We start from the raw sequence: 12,880 nt of genomic DNA, 5'->3' as shown, positions 1-12,880 counted from the left end.
AAAAATCAGATTTGCAATTGTTCAGGTCTTGCAAATTACTAAAAAAAACTGTTCCGAGTGATGACCTTGATCTGTGTCTCTTCAAGGATGACAACACCCCCATCCATATGAAACGAGGGGTCACTGAATGGTTTGCTGAATCTCAAAATGTCAGTCAAATCATCTGGGAGCTGGAGTCACCAGATTTTAACTCCTGTAATGCTTTCACCTTTTACTTTGAAGGAGCCACACAGATGACCAATCCCGGTGATTGTGGTCTGGATTATATTAGTGAAGATAACTCAATCAGTGGTGGTTGTAAAGTTTCTATTTGAGATTTTTTTTTTTTTTACTGCACAAAGATGCTACACCACACTGAAACCTTTATTACCCATCAACAACATGTTACAGCCACACGCGCTCATAATCCAGACAACTGTGACCCCTGGTGGAGACCTTTACGTCACACGTATTTTTTCAAAAAGAATTCTACAGATGTGTGACTGGATGTTAAAAAGACTGATTTTTGAAGGTGATATATCAAGCCTATAACAGACATTCATGGTAAGAAAAAGCCACATCAGACTCTTTGCGGAGTGTGTTTATTTTGCTCTCTAAAAACACTACATGTCGGAAATTACAACATTTAAGCCAGACACATTCTATGAGCCTTATAACACTGAGCATTGAGTTGCATTTTAAAAATGTGTTTCCTATTAATATGGCAAAGCTTGGTTAAAATGCTGAGATGATAACAAGGCTAGATGGGACTAATTATCCTTAGATAGCGTAAACCAAACCAGTATGTCCTGTCCGCATCAGGGAGCGGCTGTACGGGACAAAGACAAGATTTAGATATGGTATGAAGCATTGTCTGTTAGAGGTTTGCAAGTGTTTCTTCAATACTTTCGCCCTACAGGAATGTGAAAGAGTGGGAAGTTATTATTTTCCACCTCTAGCAGGTATTTGGGTCAAACGTGAATCCAGGCTCCTCGGGAATTTCAGGGGCATCGTAGCCTGGTGTTGGGGTGTAGTTTGGGTTCGGCAGCTCGCTGTCGAAGCATGACCAGCGGGCTTCACCGGTGTTCTCACAGCACTCGTACGGGAGGGTCATGGTGGAGTACTCTTCCACACAGAACTGAGACAGGGCTTTTTTCCACTGTAAGAAAGAAGAGTCATGTCACACAGTATCGTCACATTAACCAGCGGGGGAGGGGGGGGGAGTATTTACCACCACAAATTTATGTTAGAGGAATCAGATTTGTAAGCAGGTGCAGCTCACGGCAATTCGCTCAGCATTAGTCAATTCATCTTCCATCTGCATGAGTATTTCAGAAAACTTTAAAAGTAAAAGTCAAGTAAAATGTTATATGTATAGCACCTTTCAAGATAAAAATAAAGTGTTTCACTATAAAATGCTTGAACATAAAAAAAGTTGTAAAGCTTGTATTATAATTGAAAATGGTCAAAGGAGTTTGCAAAGAAAAGCGTCTGGACTTCTTTAAGTTGCTTGAAGACGTTTCACCTCTCATCCGAGAAGCTTCTTCAGTTCTAAGGTCAAATGGCAAACTCCTTTGACTATGATGACCTGGATGACTGAGAACCTTCACAGATATAATTGAAAATCATCTTGTCATTTTTATTTTTGATCAAATTCGTTTACATTATTATGTTTACGTTGATAAATAAAATGCAATTTGTCTTTATTTTCTGTCATAGCTGTCAAAGCGCTTCTAATAATTACGGCCAAAGTTTAAAAGAAGTTGGCGAGGGAGGTTGTTGTACGTTTAGACATTTCAGGCGTGATTTTTTTCTTCCCCTGGCTTTTTACTCTGTGTCAGCAGCTCCACACACCCACTACTGAAGACATCCATTTGTGATGAGCTGCCAGTTTAGAAGAAGGCTGATCTAAAACACAGGTGGGCAATTCATTTTTCCAAGGGGCAAGATTAGAAACTCGCTCTCTTGAGGATGCCCACATCAATAAGCTGAACTCAGTTCTGTTAAATATTAATTTTATGTTTTATTAGCCTGGCCCTCCACAACAGTCCCTGCTTGTTTAGGTCAGAGGAGTAACTGAGAATTAAACTGTGAAGTACAGATTGCTGAATACATCGCTGAAGTACCTGAAGCAGCCAAAGCTTTTTCAGGAGTGTAAACCCACTGCAGCTTCCAGATTAGCTTGCATGTCATCTGACCAAGTATTTCTTCAACAGTTTTGAAGTTAACTGAAGTATTTTCATCGTCATGTTGTTGGCACAACCAACTGTCACTCACCAATTTACATAAAAGTGATTGGAAACTGCTGGCTTCAGCAGTGAAGGGGACAAAAATACAGGTATAAAATGCTTTACTGTGTCGTATTCTTTAAAATTATACTAATTTGTATGAATTTATAGTTTTGAAAACCAAAGCCTCTTGGACAGTCCATAAATTTTAAGACAATGAAGCTAAAAAATTTGCATTATTAATTCCCTACTGACTGTATAAATAGTAAATAATAGCAGAACTCTCCCTGATGATATGCTAAGTGTTTTCAGGTTTACTTCTGTCCCGCACACTCAGTCAGAGACTCACCGCTTGTTGGGCGCAGCAGAGGATCTGGCTGCTCTGCTCATCTAGATGTCCACTGCAGCACACTTTGAACCATGACTCCAGGCGGTTCATGGCATGTCCGCGGCGTCGGAAGTGGCTGGAACCGGATTTGGGGAAGAAACTGGGAGGGTACCTGGGGCGACCCCTACCCTGATGACAAATGGCAGCCAGATTGTGAGTGGTGGGACGGGCAGGGGGGAACGGGACGTTGGGCTCTTTATGAGAGTTCTTCTTGGTCTCTGTGGAAATCCAACAAGAAGAAATGGAAAGGTTCAAAGCACTACAGTTTGAAGAATGCATAACATATATATTCTTTTAAAAATAAATCTCTAAATCTATCTATTTACCTCCCAGATGTGCACCATAAAACAGCGCCAGAGCAATTATGCAAAGTCCTGCAAGGCGCTCAGCTGAAGTCATGGCTGGATGGCGGTGTGATGGGAATCGAATGCTGAAGAGGCTTCTGTGAATGTATTGAGAGAGGATGCTCAGCCAGCTTATATGGGAGAGCCAGGATTTGTGGGCGTGAAATGCTTGGAAGTGACCGGTGCACATTGGGGAGGGAGACGATATGAGGGGATGAGGTGGTGTAATAATACTGGAGGCTGCTGAGATAAAAACTAAATGAGTTTGAACTTTAGGGATATCTGCTGATGCGTGCAAGGTCGGTCTACACAGTCGGCATTCACTTAGGATGAAATCAGTCCAAACTGAGACATAATAAGATCATTAGTAATAACAGAGTTTGGGGGGTTTTGTTTTTGTTTTTTACGAGCAGATCCTTTGACCTTCAGACTTTCCTCCAAACATCAGCAATGACTCTGTTCTATAAACAGAGCAGAACAGCATAAGAGACTGAAGAGGCTTTAAGGAATCGAGTTTGTATTCATATTACTTACACCTTTTATTTGTCTGCTATGACATGTCAAAAACAAATGAAGTGCTGTGCAAAGTCTTGAGCTACCCCTCATTTCATTATATTTTGGCAGGAAAATGGGACATGGGTGCAGTGATTTATTGAAATGTTCAAACATAAATGGAAATACAGAAGTTTGTACAATTTTAGCAAGCATGAAAGTCAGTATTTGGAAAGGACATCTTTATTATTCAATGTAGCCAGGCACATTAGATTAAAGGGGGTACCAAGTCAGGTTTTTAACAAATAAGTTATTATGATAAGTAATTTTAACCAGTGTACAATCTCATGGTAAATATACAGAAAAACAAAAACTATTTGCCCAGTCTTACATCGTAAATACACTGTACTTTTTGGTGCGCAGATTAACTTTGTCTTTTTACATCTTTACTTAATATTTATAATGTTGATGTGCATGACGTATTCTTTATTATTCCACTGTCCTTTTATTTTACCATAAATGTGACGAGGACTGTTCTCCTTTTACAGCTTAAAGAAAAAATATCAATCCCATAAAACTCTGCAGGCTTTATGGAGCCAAGCCTAACTTTTTCCTTCTTTTGTAATCATTGTTCAAACACGACTTCTTGAAAGGAGTGTACAGAAAAGAAGTGTCTCCTTTACCTGAAGTGATGCAATACTTTAAATTACTGTTACACTGCCAAAAATAACTTGCGCATTACGAAAAATTATTTACTGCCATTTAAATAAACTTGCAGTACAAACAGCTTGCCTTGTTGTCACCTTATTCTAGTATATGTGCGGCTCAACAAAATAACAGTCCTGTGAAAATGGTCAGGCACCAGCACTGGACTGAAAACGGGTGAAAAAGGAGTTAACGTCCAATAAAGAACATTTGGATCTTTGGAACCACAACACAAAGAAATGAGGGCTGGCACATCTGGGATCTAACATAACTCTTTACTTTATTATTATTTAGCAGACGTACCCTCCCCTGTGTTTGTGGTATGCCTCCCTCTGTCTCAGACTCTGATTCCTCATCTCATGTGTGTTGTTTAGTTTTGTACTCATGTCTCCCACAGGTTGTTTTTTTGGAGGAAGAGTCCTGTGTCAGTTTTGCATCCTGCCCTCCTCTCCCTGATTCGCACAATTTGTATAAATAGTCGTCCTGTCTCTGTGTTTGACCTTGTTAGATTGTTCGTTGATGCTCTCCATTGGTGCTGCTGATGTGCTTTATGTGGACTTATTAAACTTTATCCACCGTATTGTTCTGCATTTGGATCCTGGTCTGTACACCGCACGTCATAACATTTAGCATTAGTTGGAGTGTTTTGTTTCATATGGGAAGCAGTGGTCAGATTTAAGAAGTGTGGAATAGATACTGCAATGCAAACACAGCACTTTGTGAAGGCAGTTCACTCAGTGTTTTTTTTTTCACACATACTCTAGTTGTAATTTAGTTTCAGTAAACTGTAATAAACAGAGAAGAATGTAAACATATTAAAAATGAGTGCTTAATTTGTTTTTATGTCATCAAGCCACTTTTTAATTAACCATGAAGTAGAAAACGATATTTTTCCTCGCTTATCTTTGCTGACTGGTCAAAGCTGGGGAGTAACGTGGTTTATCAAAAGCAGTCAGATTTCTTTTTCCAGACTGAACACGGCTTAAGGTTAAATTCCCGTAAACCTGTTTTCAAATACTGTTATCAGTCCCGGAGAATGCTGAACATTGTGTCCCGGTTTTATTCACAGACTGTGGATAAAATTTAACTGTTGTGCATTCATTTGTTGTCTGCTGTTGACTGACTGACAGCTAATGGGTGGTGTATTGGTAACATGGTTCGCTTCAACCAAATCAATAAGTGTCTGTCAGCATTTTATTGGTGTGCTCTGTGATCCTTAAACACTCTTAAAATCTGTGTTTTCATGATTAATTCAGTGGATTTCTATTTAATGTACTGTATAAGAATTAATGTTATTTAAAAAAAATGTTATTTTAGTGTTTGTTTGGTACTCATATATTTTAAGCTTTTTTGAGAAACTCAAATTCTCTTAATGCTCTTGTCGTATGACAGCTGGGATAGGTTAATAATGCAAATGCCAAACAGCTTATTCTGTAACTGATGCTTGTTTGGTGTCATTTATTGGACTGGAGGATTGAAGGCTCAAGAAATAAGATGTGTTGGCAATTTAACAGTTTGCTGATTTAACAAACAGGGGCTTCAGAAGAAAAACCATACACAGCCACAAGATGTCAGGATCCTAGGTCGCTTTACCAAGCGTTTTGAGTTTTCATATATTTTGATGATGTATGTTTAAGTTCATTTAGTTATCTTAAGCTCCAAGGTTGCCCAGTTGTATTAGATTCCCCATGTGACTTTATCCCCTGTGTTTATGTCTCCTCTTCTCCTCTTCTTTACATGTTTCCCCTTGTGACCCATTCCTTCTGTCACATGCATTTCCCCCCAGCCATCATGTTGTGTTTGTGCTTAGTTATGTCCATGTCTCATCTCCAGTCCCCTTTTCCCTCTGTATGTATTTCCTCATTGGTTTGTCATGTTAAGTCTGCGTGTCTTAATCTGTCATATATTTCATGTCTGCATGTCCTGTGTTGTCAAACTCATCTTGTCATGTCTGTGTCTCATTATGTTTCCTGTTTTATTGTGAAGAGTCTGGTGTTTCCATGTTCAGTGTGTTTAGTTTAACTACCCCTGTGGCGTCATTATGTTCATTCATATCAGCTGTTTCCACCTTCCCCTGATCACCTCCTGTGTGTTCATTCATTCCTTCTCCGATCGTCTTGCTTTGTCTGCTGTGTTCATGTCATGTTTCTAAGTTTTCATGTATCCATGCGAGGTCTTCATGTTCAGGGTTTTTTTCATGTTTTAATCTTAGTTCACCCAGTCTAGGTTGTTGTTTAGTTTTGCCTTTGCCCTTTTATTTTGTACTGTTTAACCAGCCTGCAATAAACGGCTCGCCCTTAGTTAAATCAAAGTTTTTTCCGTGTCTGCTCTTGGTTCCTCCTCCTCACTCCACACAGCCAGCTTCCGTGACTGTGACACAAGAGGCACTGTGGGATGTCATCATGTAACCACAAGTTCTCCAGAGGCCTGGTAATGAACTAATCATTTGATTCAGGTGTGTTGACCCAGGGTGAGATCTAAAACCTGCAGGACACCGGCCCTTGAGGCCTGGAGTTGCCCACCTCTGCAATAAAGCATATTTACAGCTCACGACTGGCTCTTCGTCCCCTGGTCATGTCTCTGAATCATGGTATACTTTTAAAGCTACCTGTCAGTGTAGAAATGAGAGCCCATCAGACTGCAATGAGACTAACAAAGATGTCACAGACGACTCAGCTTCAACCAGGTTTACCCAGTGAAAGGCTGGGGGTTGAATAGTTCATATTTACTAGTTCTAGTTTGCAAAAAGATGACTGTAAATTATTTTTACACAGGAGGCAGTGCTTTCCTGCCTCCTGTGTCAGCCTCTGACACCAGGGCAAAGTGAGGACAGTGCTACTACAGTTCATCACAAATTTACACCCAAAAGACAGACATCAAATTATGTACTGTGTACAGAGAGAACTACAGAGAGAACTTGACTTTTATTTTGAAGCCCTAGTGTGCATGCTTCCTGATACAAAAAGGTTTAGTCTGCTCATTACAGCGTAGCGTTTTCAGTGGGAGAAACATTTCATCACTCATCCAAGTGACTTCGTCAGTCTCAGCTGAATACATGTTTCCCCAACCTAATAAACAATACCTTTGCATAACGATTTCCTTACCTGGATGATTGAGCATGTATCAAAAAATGCTTCCTGATACTTTCTTTTTTTAAATCATATTTAGAGTCCCCAAAAATATTCTAAAGTTGTTGTATTCAGTCATCACCTGATCCGTTTGAGTCAGAAAAATTAGAATTAAAACCAGAGGCTTTAAATTTCACCGGGGCAACCAAGAGCAGTGCATCGGCCATTGTTGAGCGCATTTCCAGCACGTGTGCCATGAACAGACACAAGCAGTGCTTGTCTCAGGTCTTGTGGTGTTATGTCTACATATTCAAATCTCCCACATGCTCAGCATATCACGTAGGCTACTTCATCACTGACACTCATGGTCAGCTTATTCATTTATTTTTAACTGAAGGGTAACTGGAAGAGTCGTTGATCCTGAGTTTATCACCAGAAATATTTCTGTTTATATTACAGTCTTCTCAGCCATTGCCCTTCCATCTATGTAAGAGCAAGTATGAAGTCAGTTTTAGAGAAGATTAAGGGTATTGTCATATTTTCGCGTACTCACTCTGGCGCCATCACTCTTATCTACTTTGATCATCCACTGAGCACTGCTGAGTGTTAGAGACAGGACGTTTCTAATTTTAGTGACATTGTGTAAATGCAAGAAAGCAGTCTGTCACATTGAAGGACATATCCTGGTCAAAAACAAGACTCCTCACAGTGTTACTGGAGGCCAAAGTAATGCTATCCAGATTAAGTATCTGATTAGATGCCATGTTTCTAGAATTTTTAGGACAGAGTACAATAACCTCTGTTACATGTGAATTTAGAAGCAGAAAATTAGCGGCCATCCAGGTCTTTATATCTTTAAGACATTCCTGCAGTTCAACTAATTGGTATGTTTGTTATCTGGCAAGCACCTGCGTGTCATCCGCATAGCAGTGAAAATGTAAACTATCCCTTTTAATGATACTGCCTAATGGAATGTATAATGTAGACAGAAGTTGTCCCAGCACACCACCCTGTGGAGCTCCATAATTAATCTTAGTGTGTGAGGACAACTCCCCATTTACATGAGCAAGTTGGAGTTTGATAGATATGTAGATATGATTCAAACCACTGCACTGCAGTACCTATAATTCCTACAGCATATTCTAATTTCTGTGATCTAACGAACACAGAAATGAGTCATCATATGTAACCTTTAGTGCTGTTTCCATACTTTTCCTGCTACCCAACAGGTACCCAAATTTCATGCTAAAGAAGATGTTCCAATATTTTTTGGTACCATACTATACCCAGAGTACAAATACTTTGTTACTGTACTTAAGTACAATTTTCAAGTATCTACTTTACTTGAGTATCTGTACTTTCTACTCTACATTTTCAAAACAGGCTTGTTACTTTCGATTTAACACCTCTGGGGGAAGGAGGATGTTTCTATTTCTAAAAATACAAACATCCAAATAGCTACTTTTCACTTTCTTACTTTGAGTAAGTTTCAGAGCCTGCAATTTTTTTTACCTTTACATGAGTAAATAAGTTGAATCAGTACTTCAACTTTTACTAGGACTTTTTTAACAGTAGTTTTTATACTTCTACTTAAGTACAGAATGTCTGTACTTTTGCCAACTCTCACTAAACCATACTGTGTGGTAAATCTTGTCTCTGCTGCCTGTATAGCAAGAGTTCTGTTGAGTATTTCACAAGCTGTCAGACAAAAAGAAAGCTGACATTTTTTTCCATGTCAGTTTAACCAGAAACTCTGGTCAGACTGGAGCTGACAAGGGCAGGTTTTATGAAATATGTGGGCAGACTGCAAACTGTAGGCTTCAAGGTAACCTTGGTTCCCGACTTTATGAAATATAAGCACAAAAAGTAAGGAGATTTGTGTTTAACGTTTAATTTATATTTAAATACCATTGGAGCCTGATTATTTCCACTTAAATGTTGCAGCAGTTTATGTGGGTTGTGCTCATGGAAAACCAAATCTTCTCTACCAATGCCAAACAGTTCTTACAAATGTGAAACCATTTAAGGGAAATAAACAGGCACAAGATTTAAAGCCAAGAAGAACTGTTACAACAAAGAAATAACTAACCAAATGTCTTTTTGTGACATGTATATAATTAAAGTCATGTCTGTATGACTTTAAAAAAATCCTAAAATTGTTGCCATTTCCATGTCAGATTCACATATATGTTAAAATGATGTCCGTAGGTAAGCATTATATATAGTATATTTTCTTTGCCCACATATTCTGGGAACCACTGGGCACATGTAACAATTCAAAACTGCACTATCCAGATTTTTTTATGCTTGATGCATGAATGCAAAAAAATAATGTGCACCAGTGTGTTAGACAAAGCCTAAGGGAGTGTGCAAAACCGCCAGTTACTTAGGTTACTTTGTCAGAAATATTGCATGTCTGATATTATTGTTACCTTGTATGAAATGGTTTAAGCACAGCTGTTTAAATCCTTACCGATGGTGAAGTCCACTCAGTCTGCAAACTGGCCTTCACCCTCTTTCTTCTTCAGGTAAACAGAGCTGAAAAAATAAAAGAAATGTTTTCAACATTGTCACAGGAGAAAATCTCACAGAGCAAATATTTTATAGTCTCTTTTTTAACTAGAATTTTAAATGTGAAAATATTTAAAGTTTTCTTTTGTTTTTTTCTTAATATAATTTAATTAAATCATCTAACAGACTCCTAAGTCTGTATGTGGTCTCCCTCTTCCTGTCACATACTTTGAGCTGGGTTGTGACAACATTTATTAGGTCTAAAAAATAATATTATATAATTCACACCAAGAAAATGCAAAAAGAAAACTGACTTTTCCATCTTGTATTGTTATAAAATCAACAAGTTGCCCTGACAATGGCATATATTTAAATCCTCTTTACCTGTGCACTTATCAGTTCAGTGAGATTCAGGATGCTTACATTTCTAAAGTTCACGAAATTGACCAGTCAGCTTCCAGATAGCTGTTCTGGCTTCTCCCAGTGCAAACACAACAACACATGAGAATCCATCCATCTATTTCCTGGAGTTGGCTGTCACAGGTCTGGGATGAGCTCCAGCTTATGTGTCTGGCCTGTGACATACAGGTGACTATGTTTGTATAAAGTTAGCTTAAAATATTTCACAACAAAGGATTGAAAAATATGTGAAAGGTCATAAGGACAAACTAAAAGATGTTTAAAGATACAAATACAAATGTCACATAAGAGGATAAAAAAACTACAGAACCTCGCTTTCCCTTTTTTGCCCCCTTATATGGATGTGAATAGCTTTGTGGCAGCAGTTTTGCATTGTTACTGTCACATATTTATCAGCTGTGTAATTAATGACCCTGATCTTTGGTCTACAACCACAAGAGTAATGAGAGGGTGCAAGCTGTTTGCACAGCTGCTTAGTTATTTTCTAAAGGATCCAGAGGAGCATTTACTGCTCTCACATTGTGATGTAGTGCTGTTGTACTGTACCACCATTATGATCCTGGTAATATAAAGACATAAAGAATTAAACTCTTGTCTTATCTGTAGGGAAACCATGCCACAGGTAAAAAGTAAATGCTCCTATCACAAGTAGCTACTTATACTACAGCTACTGTTCGCTATATTTAGCAGTGCTTTTTCTTTTTCTTCTGGATCTCATGTCCACATGACTGTTTTGCTTGGCGATAAAGAGAAAACCATAAAACACTTTACACTGCTAGATACCACACTGTATGGTGAATACTTTCTGTGCTATCAATTTGACTATTACACAAGCTGTTAGACAACCAAACAAAACAAGACCATCACAGACACATACAAAGCAGGCATTTCTGTCTTTCCACCTTCCTAAAACCTGAAATACTAGTCCAACTGGAGCTGATGGTAGGAGAATATATGAAAAGATATGTGGCCAGTCTGGAAACTGTATGCTTGAAGTTAAGCTTAGATCCCAACCAGGAAGACAGGATGATCCACGACTAAGTGAATTGCACATAGCATACTAAATGTGCATACAAAAAAACTCCAGTTCCTGAGATTAATTTATCAAATAAAATTACATGTCTGATATTTTTCTGCCTCTTTTGTAGTAGTTTAACAGCAGCTGTTTAAAATCGTGACAAGCAAAGTTTAGCTTTGATTAACCAGCACACTGGCCCCCACCCTTTTTATCTCTCAGGTGAGAGCAAACGAGGAAGTGAAAATAACCACCATAAGCTCTCTCCGCCGTGAAGTAGCAGCATGCACTTTGTGTGCTGTGGTCTCCATTCAGGCACAGTTTGTGTGGCAGATTAGTGAGCAGAAGAGAACTGGAACTAAAGTTGAATATACTGGCTAAAAATAAGGTAAGAGGAGATAATAGGAAATGAAATGCCTTTTAATTGCACTGCTAATGTCTAAAGCATGACTATAGAAACCTGTCCTTCCCCAGAAGCAGCATCAATGCAGACTAATTGGATTTTGATTATTTTATCCGTCTTGGTGACCATGGGACTGCTGATGGTGGTCCAGAGCCAGTATCAACTGAAGAGCATTCTGGACAGCAAGATTAAAAAAATGGATGTAGCATTTGAGCAATTTACTGTTGACTATCTAAGTAAGGACGTCTTCAAAACCTCTGTGGAAAAACTGCTGGTTCAGGGCCAGGAAAAAGTGAATAATCTGGAAGCTGCACTCAATAAACTCAGTTCGGAAACGGAGCAGAAGAAAATGGAAAACGATGCATGCCAAGAACAAATGGTAACAATTTTTCCTGTTTGTTTTCTGGTTTTATATTAAATATGCAAACACTAAACATCATTAGAGAAAACATCTCTTATCAGCACCCAGTGTTACTGCCTACATAGGAAAATTTAACTTAAAACAAAAACAAGGCTATAGAACTCTACTTCCTCTTTGTGCTACCTCATATTTGTACTAAACCACATCTGAGAAGGAAACACTTTGCATTTACTTTACATATGCTTAAGCATCAACGATTTGTTTTCTACTCACCCTGTAATTACAAGGTGAGTAGAAGACAAACGGATAATTTGAAACATCTGGAAATTTCAGGATTTAAATTTTAAATCCTAAAATTTCCAGATATTTCAAATTATCCGCTGTTTTAAAAAAAAAAAAATCATCTGGCCAGACTTTTTTTTAATCCATGAATTTTCACACATTTTTCAGCACATTTTGCTTTGAATGCAAGCTTTTCACTTAAAATTGAGTATTTTTGCATTGCTGTGTTGGTACAAAACTGTCAAAATGATTGGTTAAAAATGAATACACAGTTATATTGCTGGGCATCCATAATGCTGCTGCTGATCTGAAATTGTTTTATAGTATTACAAGTTGTTGGTTTTTTTTATGTGTAACATGAATCCAGTCCAACCTGTAAAACATTTCTGCAACATTTCCCCAGAAAACCACACAAGAAGAGCTGGAAAGTATCCAAAAGACACAAAGTGAAACTAAAGGTGAGGCACACTTAGCACACAGCTAATCCGTGCCCTGTTGCCCCCATGTGGTCAAACACTAGCAAAACTCTTAAGGTCCAGCATGTTCATCTCTTTTTCTCTTATCCAGCTTCCTTGGATGCAGAGGTTGAGGCCTGGACTAAGGAGATTAACACTCTGAAAGAAATACAGACACAATACAGTCCAGTATGTGCCTATGTGAAGAGGAGCAAGTTAGCTGAGTAAG

At 38.5% G+C, this 12,880-nt stretch overlaps 1 protein-coding gene across 1 annotated transcript; it reads right to left on the bottom strand.

Annotated features, from left to right (window-relative positions):
* Nucleotides 1–564: 564 nt before the first annotated feature.
* ecm1a (extracellular matrix protein 1a) lies at nt 565–3,079 on the bottom strand. The gene is made up of 3 exons (XM_031739483.2): nt 2,922–3,079; nt 2,557–2,813; nt 565–1,138 (listed from the first exon to the last, which is right to left on the bottom strand). Exons 1-3 carry the CDS (start codon nt 2,992–2,994, stop codon nt 935–937), a joined length of 534 nt encoding a protein of 177 aa, XP_031595343.1. The 5' UTR covers nt 2,995–3,079; the 3' UTR covers nt 565–934.
* Nucleotides 3,080–12,880: the final 9,801 nt, after the last annotated feature.

Source organism: Oreochromis aureus, linkage group 22, assembly GCF_013358895.1.
Source record: "Oreochromis aureus strain Israel breed Guangdong linkage group 22, ZZ_aureus, whole genome shotgun sequence".
Lineage (NCBI taxonomy): Eukaryota > Metazoa > Chordata > Actinopteri > Cichliformes > Cichlidae > Oreochromis > Oreochromis aureus.
Note: the sequence above shows the minus strand (reverse complement) of the source record. Positions and strands in the feature narration are given on the sequence as shown.

Bases quoted from the DNA above. Each gene is read 5' to 3' on its own strand.
- ecm1a (XM_031739483.2), bottom strand. From the start codon at position 2,994: ATGACTTCAGCTGAGCGCCTTGCAGGACTTTGCATAATTGCTCTGGCG. The intron at 2,814-2,921 runs GTAAATAGATAG...GGATTTCCACAG, and splicing joins TTATGGTGCACATCTGGGAG to AGACCAAGAAGAACTCTCAT. The intron at 1,139-2,556 runs GTGAGTCTCTGA...TCTTTCTTACAG, and splicing joins TCTGCTGCGCCCAACAAGCG to TGGAAAAAAGCCCTGTCTCA.